Source organism: Melanerpes formicivorus, unplaced genomic scaffold, assembly GCF_026170545.1.
Source record: "Melanerpes formicivorus ecotype bairdi unplaced genomic scaffold, bMelFor1.0.p_v2 SCAF_12, whole genome shotgun sequence".
NCBI lineage: Eukaryota > Metazoa > Chordata > Aves > Piciformes > Picidae > Melanerpes > Melanerpes formicivorus.
Window position 1 is genome coordinate 1453166 of NW_027142364.1, and position 11012 is coordinate 1464177.

Below are 11012 nucleotides of genomic sequence, written 5' to 3' on the forward strand. Positions count from 1 at the left end.
AGCTCCCAGCTGGGGGTTACAGGGACTGGTGCTGCCTGCCAAGACACAGGGATGAGGATAAGTGCAGTCAGGATCCGTGGCTGGTCATGAATGTTCAAAGTTATTCCAGGACAACTCTTCATTCCAGTTTCTACTTTGTCTCTGCACAATGTTATCTCCAGCCCATTCTCCTCTCCACTGTCCTCAGCCACCACCACTGCCCAGCCTCCAGCAAGGTACAGGTGAGCCAAGGCAGAGCCCCAGGTGCTGGCTGCTCTTCCATCAGCACCTCCCACTCCTGTCTATCACATCCTATCTCATTCAGAAAGCTACATCACTTTCCATGCCCTAAACTACATGAAAAGGCTATCAGAAAGCTGACTCCTGAAAACAAGTGGTCTCCAAATCAGATCAATGCAATTACCCACCTTCCCCACACACACACCCCTCAATCAAATTCTTCTTATTCCTAGGACTTATTGCTAGGCTCAGTCTGTTGCTTTCACTGCTGTTGTGCTGGTGATAATGATACTGAAATATTACAGTCCCTCTTCAGGGGACAATAAATGCATCCTGCTCAAGTAAAGTACTCAGCATAATCTTCAAAAATGAGCATTTCCCCAAACCTGTGCAGCACAGGCTCAGCAGTGGTGGACCCCAGTGTGCCATCCTTTGGTTACACACAAAGATGACAGTGTCATTTAATCATTAGCTTAAAATAATAATAAAAGAAATGGGGGGAAAAAGTTAATCCTCTGTCTGTACACAGCCTCACTTCATTTTAATTCCAAGGCTGTTGTTAATCTGGGCTCAGCATCTAAGCCTGGCTGAGACGGTAACTCTTAAACCACCTGAAGAACTTTCTTACCACCAATATGCATCCCATGAACAAACCACTTCCTAAGCTGATCTGGTCAGGAACAACCCCCAGTCCCTGTGCTTACTGAAATCACTGGTGGGCAACAGGTCGATGCAGGCAGCCGTGCTCCTGACCCCAGCTGAGGCCCCCACCTCAGCCAGGCTCCAGGGGGTGGGCTGTTGGTGCCCCATCACTTTGGCTTGCAGGAAGGACAGCAGCTGGAGCCCAGAGGTGGCTCTCCCATGTGGGGAGCAGGGAGCTAGTGTGCTCATGAGCCTCGGGGTGGGCTGGGTCTACTATAAAGAAGTGAGAGAAAAGGTATTTGTGCTTCTGAAGCTGCACTGAAACGTTTGGGCATCCTGCATGCTGCAGCCTAAGAAATACAGGACATAACAGACAGGCTGCCCATGCCAGGGAAAAAACAGTGCCCAAACACAACCAAACACTGTAGAGGGGCCTCCTGGTTTAGGGGGGCACTGGGTGTTACCTGTGCCCTTGTGTTAGGAGCAATGGAGGGGGGGAGAAAGAACAACACCTCCAAAAGAAAAGAGCTGAGTGGCTGAGCATCGCCAGCCTTAAAGAAAAAGCTGAAAAATAACACCCCCCGCACACCAAGACTCTTTTTTGGAGAGCAGCCAGACACGGTGGCCAAGCCTGGCCCTGGAAGCTCCCAGTCGCTCAGGCAGGGGGACTGGGGAGAGCAGAGCACTCCTCGAGTTACCGAGAGGCTGCTCCTGTCATCGCACACTCCTGTTATCAGGTGACAGAGGCTGCACACAACCACCCCACCAGCTGCTCTGCTCCAGCCCAAACCCATCTGCGCGCAGGCTGGAGCCGCACGGGAGGGGAGAGGGGAGAAGAGCTCTCGCAGCATCCCTGGGGAATCATGTGCCCGCTGGAGGGGGGCTGCTGAGCCTCTCCAAGGAGAGGGCTCTGCCTGGGTGTCCGGGGCCCCGGCTGGCAGCTCGTCGCGCTGATGAAGACCTTGCTGCTGCTCCTGCCTTGCTGAGCACCACGTCGCTCAGAGGGCTCTGCCCAGCACCATGCCAGCCCAGCAGAAGAAGATCATCTTCTGCGTCGCCGGGGTGCTGAGCTTGGCCAGCGCGCTGGGGACGGCAGCGGCCGTCGGCAGGCAGCTGTGGGTGAAGGGAACGATCCTCTGCAAGACCGGAGCTCTGCTGGTCAACGCCAGCGGGCTGGAGCTGCAGAAATTCATCGGCGACATCCAGTACGGGCTGTTCTCCGGCCAGCGAGTGCGGCAGTGCGGGCTCGGGGGGAGGCCGCTCCAGTTCTCCTGTGAGTAACAATGGCATTTGAATTATTTAGCCCCCCAGGGCTGAGTGAGAGCTGCCCCTGGGGTCCCCTGCTCACAGACCGAGCCTAACCAGCATGAAATACCCGCCCCTAGCAAAGCCCACCTCTTGCAGCCTTCTCCTCTTGGGGTTCAAAGAACTGATTTCCTGCTGCTGGTAAAGCCCTGCCAACATTTTCCCACCACCTATATTTCATAAGGTTAATACTAGTACTTAAAAAAGAGGATATTTGCGGGTTTCAATTAATCTCAGCTTCCTCTGTGTGTGCATCAACATTGTGTCCACTGGGCCATCAGGAAAGGATGAGCTAAGCTGGCAGAAATCTGTTGAAAGACCCAAGTCTGGGCTATCAGGAAAGGATGAGCTAAGCTGGCAGAAGTCTCTTGAAAGACCCAAGTCTGGGCTATCAGGAAAGGATGAGCTAAGCTGGCAGAAGCCTCTTGAAACACCCAAGACACAGGTACTACCATTGGGGAAACAATGCACCTGGAACCTGCAGCAACAGCAGGAGGAGGAGCAGCTGGCTGGTGGCACGTGATGTTCTTGCTAGCCAGCACAGAATTTTATCCAAGGCTGCTAAGCAGTGGTTTAGCTACACATGTAATATTCATAACCTATTTATCTTCAAGGCTAAGAAGATCAATAAAATGATGGAGTGAGCCCAGGTTTTGTGTAGGGCAGGACATAGAATAGATGATAACAAACAGCCATTTGCTGCAGGTACAAATGCTACCTGAAGCTGCTGCACAGCACAGTGCATGAGGGGCATTCTGCTAGAGCAGTGAGTGGCTCCATCAGAGCCAGGCAAGGCAAGGTCAGGCCGTCAGGTTGGGGATCAGAAAGAGCTTTCACCCAGCCAGAACTGAACCCAAGCCTGCCCAGTAGCACATTTTCTTCTCCTGCATGAGCCAAGCATTAACAATGAAGTATTTCACTAGGTCTCACTCACAATATCACAACTTACTTGCCTGCACTGGAATCCTTTTAGAGTGATATATCAGGGTGTCCTTTGGCACTGTGTATACCTCAAGGGTAGCCCAGTTACAGCTGGCCAATCCCTGGCACCCTGCCCCTGTGAGCTTCCACCCACAGCTGAGCATGGATGCAGGGCTTAAATCCTTACAGACTGTTCTCAGATCATCTTTGGGTTAGACTAAATAGCAAACAGTTTGATAGGATTTGTACTTGGAAGCAGTCACTGGGTGGCTTAGCCAAATGTGCCTCTATGGAAACTTCAGAGCCTATTTAACCAAGGGGCTGGGTCACATTCCCCAGGCTGCAGCACCCCATCCAATCCAAGCCAGAGCTCTGAGGGCCTCGCTGGAAGCATCCCAGAGAGGAGGGTGACCACAATACAACACACACACATCCATAGCTTAATGCAGCAGGATGCTCTGCAGCACCTCTGAGAAGAGGCAGGGAAAATGGGCTAACTGATGTAGTTGTGGGTTTACTCCCATTAAGTGCTCCCCCCTGACCACTATATCTCTTTTAATTGTGAAATGGATTTGCTCTGCCAGCAAACCCAGTTGGGCAGGGGAAAGCCTTCTGCTTCATTTGCTCCTGCTGATTCCCATCAGTTTCTGGGTCAGCAGTTCATTTTCTAAAGGCCACTGGCATGCATACCCAACACACAAGTTCATTCATTACTGTGAAGGAATGCTTTTTCTCCCAGGACAGCACAGAGCTGCTGGAATTCATCTTTCCTGATATGTCACATATGAAAATTTAATGACACAAACAACCCTCTCCACAGGCACCTAGAGGGAGGTTCACTGCTGTGCAGCAGCCTCTCCCCTTACACAATCATAGAATTGTCAGGGTTGGGAGGGACCTCAAGGATCAGACAGTTCCAGCACCCCTGCCACGGGCAGGGACACCTCACACTGCAGCAGGTTGCTCACAGCCACATCCAGCCTGGCTGCAAACACCTCCAGGCAGGAGGCTTCCACCACCTCCCTGGGCAACCTGTGCCAGGCTCTCACCACCCTCCTGGGGAACAACTTCTTCCTCACAGCCAATCTCAATCTCCCCATTTCTAGTTGTGTTCCATTCCCCCCAGTCCTATCCCTCCCTGACACACTCAAAAGTCCTTCCTCAGCTTTCTTGGAGCCCCCTGCAGATACTGGAAGGCCACAATGAGGTCTCCTGGGAGTCTTCCCTTCTCTAGACTGAACATCCCCAGCTCCCTCAGTCTGTCCTCACAGGAGAGGTGCTCCAGCCCTCTGATCATCCTTCTCTGGACACCTTCCAGCACCTCCAGATCCTTCCTGTAATAGAGGCTCTAGAATTGGACCCAGTACTCCAGGTGTGGTCTCCCCAGAGTGGAGCAGAGGGGAAGAATCACCTCCCTCGCCCTTCTGGACACATTTCTGCTGCAGCCCAGGCTCTGCTTGGCTTTCTGGGCTGCAAGTGCTCACTGCTGGCTCATGCTGAGCTTCTCATCCACCAGCACCCCTAAGTCCTTTTCTTCAGAGCTGCTCTCAAGCCAGCCCCTGCCCAGCCTCCATCAGGTCTCAGGATTACCCCAACCCAGATGCTGGTCCTTGCACAATACACACCTGTGCTAACAAACACACAGCTTGACACATCCCCACAAACCCTCAAGCAGTATTGAAGAGCACTGCATCCTGCAGCATCACACTGTCCCTGGGCCTGAGAAGGGTCCCTGGGTGCCCCTCTCTGCTTGCCACCAGCCAATCCACAATGCAAGAAGTGATATTTATTGAGTGTAGCCTCAGGAAGAGTTTGCAAACACTTCCTTCCTTAATTATCCTTCCATTTAGCCAGGGAGATAAATTGACTTGCCAACACCTCACCTGCTTCTCCCTGTTCACTGCATGGCAAGCTGCTGGCAGACATATTACAAGCTGGAGTAATTTATGTGAGGCTTTTCCTTTACTCTCTGCACGCTAACAGCTGCAGCGAGGCAGCCCCGAGGCATTATCACCCCTGCTTTAATCATGCCCCTGTGGATCAGGAGAAGTTAAGTGTGTTTGATGAGTCCCTCTCTAAACCACCCCTGGCTGCCAAACAAGCATGGATGGTTAAAAATTATTCCCTTGTACAGAGCCTGACTGAATGCCCCCTTGTGCCCCAGCTAAGCAGGATTACCCACTGAAGGAGCAGCTAGAAAGCTGCATAAAATTATTGAAGATAAAGCATGCCTAGATGTAGTTTTGCTTCCTGAATGCAGAATTAACCAGGTTGGAAAAGACCTTCGAGATCATCCAGTCCAACCTATCACCCAACACCAGCTGATCAACTAAACCATGGCTCCAAGTGTCCCATCTGAGCCTTTTTTGAACACCTCCAGGGATGGTGACTCCACCACCTCCCTGGGCAGCACATTCCAATGGCCAATCTCTTTCTGGGAAGAAGCTTCTCCTCACCTCCAGCCTAAACCTCCCCTGGTGCAGCTTGAGACTGTGTCCTCTTGTTCTGGTGCTGGTTGTCTGGGAGAAGAGACCAACCCCCACCTGGCTGCAACCTCCCTTCAGGGAGTTGGAGAGAGCAAGAAGGTCTCCCCTGAGCCTCCTCTTCTCCAGGCTAAGCAACCCCAGCTCCCTCAGCCTCTCCTCCCAGGGCTGTGCTCCAGATCCCTCCCCAGCCTCATTGCCCTTCTCTGGACACCTTCCAGCATCTCAACATCGTTCCCAACCTGAGGGGCCCAGAACTGGACACAAGGCAGAATGACTTCCCTGCTCCTGCTGGCCACACTGTTCCTGATGCAGGCCAGGATGCCATTGGCCTTCATGGCCACCTGGGCACACTGCTGGCTCATGTTCAGCTGCCATCAACCAGCACCCACAGGTCCCTTTCTGCCTGGCTGCTCTCCAGCCACTCTGACCCCAGTCTGCAGCACTGCATGGGGTTGTTGTGGCCACAGTGCAGAACCCCAATGTGCAGAACTCTTCCTGCTGGAAGAACACAAGTTAAAACAACTATTACAAGTCAGCAAGAACCCCCCCTGGCCTGACTTGTGAAAGACCTGTGCCAGGTGTCTGTAATAATGCCTTGCTCCTTTTGGGTTTTAGTTTTTCCAGATCTGCTCAGAATTATCCCTGCCAGCATCCACATCAGTGTCATTCTCTTCTGCACAGTCCTGATCATCTTTGCTCTGGTGGCAGCAGGGTTCTTCATGTTCAATGCCTTTGGCAGCCCTTATGAAACGCTGCATGGCCCTCTCGGCTTGTACCTCTGGAGCTTCATCGCCTGTGAGTATCACTCCCCCCCAGCCCCTGGCCCACCAAGCTGCTGGCTGCCCCTGGGTGCTGCTTGTGAGGGTTGGGTTATCAGTGGAGGAGACTGTCACAAAATCATCAACCAGGTTGGAAGAGACCTCCAAGATCATCATCTAGTCCAACTGATCACCCAACCCTAACTAATCAACCAGACCATGGCACTAAGGGTCTCATCCAGTCCCTCCTTAAACACCTCCATCAACCCCACCCCCTCCCTGGGCAGCACATCCCAATGGGCAAACATTTGTCACACTGACTCCAAACTGGCCAAATAAAGCTGGGTAGGAAGGCAAAGGCTTTGTTCTATCAAAACATGACAAAATGCTCTGTGAGGGTGGGTGGTGGGACAGATATGGGCAGCCCTAGTGCCCCCCTTTGCTGTAAGCTGACAGAAAAGGGGATGGTGCCCATGGAACCCAAGAACCTGGAGCTGGGACCACACCATGGACATGTGGTTAGAGCTGGGAGTTGCAGCTGAGCAGAGAGGCAGTGAGGAGGAGGAGAATAAAAACTGCCTGAAAGAAGTCTGTGATGTGAGTGCTGCGAGTGCTGCGCAGCAGGGCTCCAGCTGTCTCAGCGAGGTCACCACTTCCACCAGCAAGCCTCCCCGAGGAAGGAAGGAGCTGAGAAGCAGGGAGGGAGAGAGCACCAGAGCTTGCTGTCAAAGTGGCCTCTGCAAACCCCCTGCCAGCAGGGATAAGGCCCCATCCCTCTGCCAGGTGGGGAGGGTCCAGCCCATCCTCTGTGTCACTGCCTTGGCCAACAAGAACATTTACATCACTTTACAAGGGATTCCAGGCATCATTCAATAAATGATTTAAGAACATATTTAAGAACACATGAGACAGCTCAGGAGTGTGCAGTGGGCAACGAGCAGCTTACAGCTGCAGAGGAGCAAGACACTTGGCTGGGTCAGGCACTAAAGCAGCCCTGCTCAGTATGACAGCTCCTGAGCCACATGCAATCAACAAGCTCACCCATCTGAGCAGCCCTTGGCTTGGCCTCCAATAAGAGCCCTGCTACAGTGACCAGAACGCCACCAGCATGGGGTCTGGTGGTGGTGTACATGGCATGGGCTTGCCGTAAGGATGAGGTGATGAGGGAGCTTGTGGATGCCCCCTCTGTGGAGGTGTTCAAGGCCAGGCTGGACAAGGCCTTGAGCAACCCTGTGGCAGGGGGGCTGGAACCCCGGTTGGATGAAAACTTGAGCAGCCCTGTGGCAGGGGGCTTGGACCTTAGATGATCTTTAAGGTCCCTTCCAAGCCAAAGCTTTCTATGAACCGATGAACCTCCCTCTCTGCTTCAGGTTCCTGCGGTTGCCTCATCATGATCCTCTTCTCTTCAGAGGTGAAGATCCACCACCTTTCAGAGAAGATTGCCAACTTCAAAGAGGGAAGTTTCACCTTCAAGACTCAGAGTGAGCAGTTTGCAGACTCGTTCTGGGTCATCCTGGTCTGCTCCCTGGTGCACTTCCTCAACGCCCTGCTGATTCGCTTCGCTGGCTTCCAGTTCCCCTTCTCCAAACCCAAGGACTCAGGGGCAGTCACTGGAGCAGCTGACCTGATGTACTAGAATGACATCATCTGAGAAGGTTTTGAGCAAAGAGGTTCACCACCACTACAGTCAGTGCCCACCAGATGTAGTAGCTCATAAATCATAGAACTGTCAGGGTTGAGAAGGGACTTCAAGGATCAACCAGCTCCAACCCCCCTGCCATGGGCAGGGACACCTCCCACTACAGCAGGTTGCTCACAGCCACATCCAGCCTGGCTGCAAACACCTCCAGGCAGGAGGCTTCCACCACCTCCCTGGGCAACCTGTGCCAGGCTCTCACCACCCTCATGGGGAACAACTTCTTCCTCACATCCAATCTGAATCTCCCCATTTCTAGTTTTGCTCCATCCCCCCCAGTCCTATCCCTCCCTGACACCCTCAGAAGTCCCTCCCCAGCTTTCTTGTAGCCCCCTTCAGATACTGGAAGGCCACAATAAGGTCTCCTTGGAGCCTTCTCTTCTCCAGACTGAACAGCCCCAACTCCCTCAGTCTGTCCTCACAGGAGAGGAGCAGGTGCTTGCAGGACAAACCCCAAACACCTAAAGCCACCAGCAACACTTCCACCTGGCACCACACACAAAGCAGCATCACTGCTGGCCACAGAGCCCTCTTCTGGGTAGTTTTTTGCTTTTAACAAACCAAACTGTAGCTCTTTGACCCAAAGACCCCAAAGCCCTCCTTTCCCTATGAGGTGACTGTAACTGTGGGCTTGGCATTTCTTGTTCAGAAGCCACAGACACCAAGCAGAAAGCTAGGAGATGAAAGGTGCTCCTGCTTGCCCAAGGGAGCAGCCTGGCTTGGTGCTGCTGAAGAACCCCTCTGCAACAAACCAGGACAAAGAGCACATCCCAGAGCAGTGAGGGGAGTCAGACCAGGCACTCTTCACACTCCACCACATCCCCCAGAGCCTCATGGTCAGAAGCATGAAGATCACTGCCCAGAAAGCAGCCCTGCAACCTCTCTCTGAGCCATGCAAATAATCAAGGGGAAAAACCTGTGGCCAAGGGCAGCAAGGGAGTGACAGCCCAGAGTGGCTCACAAGGCACACTGCAGCTCAGCAGGCTCTGATGAGGAAGAGGTGAGGTCCTCCAGGCATGCAGGAAGCAGAGGACTGGCCTGTTGGAGAGCAGCATAGGGAAAAGGAACCTGGGGGTCCTGGTGGCCAGGAAGGTGACCATGAGCCAGCAATGTGCCTTCATAGCCCAGAAGGCCAATGGCATCCTGGGGTGGATTAGAAGGGGTATGGTTAGTAAGTCAAGAGAACTTCTCCTGCCCCTCTACTCTGCCCTGGTGAGGCTGCATCTGGAATACCTTATCCAGTACTGGGCCCTTCAGGGAACCATTCGAAAGAGTCCAGTGCAGAGTCACAATGATGCTGAAGGCAGTTGAACTTCTCCCTGATGAGGGCAGGCTGAGGGAGCTGGACTCCTGAGCTTGGAGCAGAGGAGCCTGAGGCATGACCTCATTCCTGTTTATAAAGATGTGAAGGGATGGAGCCAGGCTCTGCTCAGGGATGTCCAAGGGTAGGACAAAGGGCAATGGGTGCGAGCTAGAGCAGCGGAGGTTCCATATGAACATAAGGAAGAACTTCACTGTGAGGGTGACAGAGCCCAGAACAGGCTTCCCAGAGAGACTGTGGAGTCTCCTTCTCTGGAGACATTCAAAACCCATCTGGATGTGTTCCTATGTGACCTATTCTAGGTGATTCTGCTCTGGCAAGGGGGTTGGACCAGATGATCTTTCAAGGTCCCTTCCAACCCCTAACATTCTGTGAAGCCAGAATGGACAAACATCAGCCCTCACAGCCTTACATTCTGCAGGTAGTTTCAAGCAGCCAGAATGCTCATCCCAAGCACAGCCCAGCCAGCCCCACTTACAGAAAGGTCTGAAGAGCATCATGCCACCAGCCACTACCTCCGTGGGTGCCTTGGAAATGAGGGGTTACCTTGCAGGACACAGACAATGCAGAGTAAACCCAAGAGGAGAAGCACAGAGGGGCAGCCACTGCCCCAGCCACCCATTTATCTGCAGGGCTGCTGCCTGCAGCTGGGGGTGAGGGGCAAGCAACCCCACCCAGAACCTCTCACAACCCAGCTCACCTGGTACCCATCACAAACCACCCACCCAGCCCCCTTCGAATCACCCTGGGGGGAGGGGGAATCAGGTTCCTGTAAGGACTCTCCCCTGGACACAACCTCCTCCAGCAGCCTGCACAAGGACAAGGACCTCGCTGACTTTGGGGGCACTGTGTTATACTTGGTCCTGTGAATGACAAAACATTGCTGGGGGTTGGGTGAAAAAGGTTTGTCAGCTGCATCCCTGCTCCACAACCCCCTCCAGGAAGCAGCTTCCAGCTACCCCACACTGCAGCACACCTGCCTGGACTGCAGCTTCGTGTAAGGGCCATGGCGAGTGGCCACCACCCCCAGCTGCTCTCATTGTTCCCTTCTTCATTAAGTGCATATTCTTCTTAATGTCAACTTATCCTCTTTAACACATGGTTTGTGTTACATCCCATGGTGTTGTTTTACTGTGCAGCAAGTGCTGAGGGGTGATGTTTCATCCCTCCTGCTCCCCGTGTCCCACGGGGCTCTGGCAGTCAGGCTGCTCAGCAGTGCAGCTCCAGGTGACCCTTGCTGATCCTACAGAAGGAGCTGGCCCATGTGTGTGAAACACAGAGCTGCCCAGGCCTGCCTCAGCACGGGGGATAAAGCTCTCTCCATCCCTCTGCTGGGCAGGAGCTAGCAGCCCCTGACTCCAGGGGGGAATCACCTCACAAAAATCCCAGCTCCCACTCCACTCACCAGCACAAGCCCAGCTGCCACCTGCATTGCTACCTGCATTGCTACCCAGCTGCTACCTGCATTGCTACCTGCATTGCTACCCAGCTGCTACCTGCATTGCTACCTGCATTCCTGCCCAGATGCTGCCTGCATTGCTACCTGCATTGCTACCCAGCTGCTACCTGCATTGCTACCTGCATTGCTACACAGCTGCTACCTGCATTGCTACCCAGCTGCTACCTGCATTGCTACCTGCATTGCTACCCAGCTGCCACCTGCA

The 11012-nt window shown here is 53.4% G+C and overlaps 1 protein-coding gene across 2 annotated transcripts; it reads left to right on the forward strand.

Annotated features, from left to right (window-relative positions):
• The first annotated feature begins 1822 nt into the window (after positions 1–1822).
• CLRN1 (clarin 1) lies at positions 1823–10438 on the forward strand. Of its 2 annotated transcripts, none has more exons than XM_068145694.1 (3): positions 1823–2134; positions 6189–6368; positions 7702–10438. In XM_068145694.1, exons 1-3 carry the CDS (start codon positions 1882–1884, stop codon positions 7965–7967), a joined length of 699 nt encoding a protein of 232 aa, XP_068001795.1. In that variant the 5' UTR covers positions 1823–1881; the 3' UTR covers positions 7968–10438. The 2 variants fall into 2 exon arrangements, with proteins under 2 accessions (XP_068001795.1, XP_068001796.1); XM_068145695.1 differs by having other exon boundaries at positions 6255–6368.
• The last annotated feature ends 574 nt before the right edge of the window (positions 10439–11012 follow it).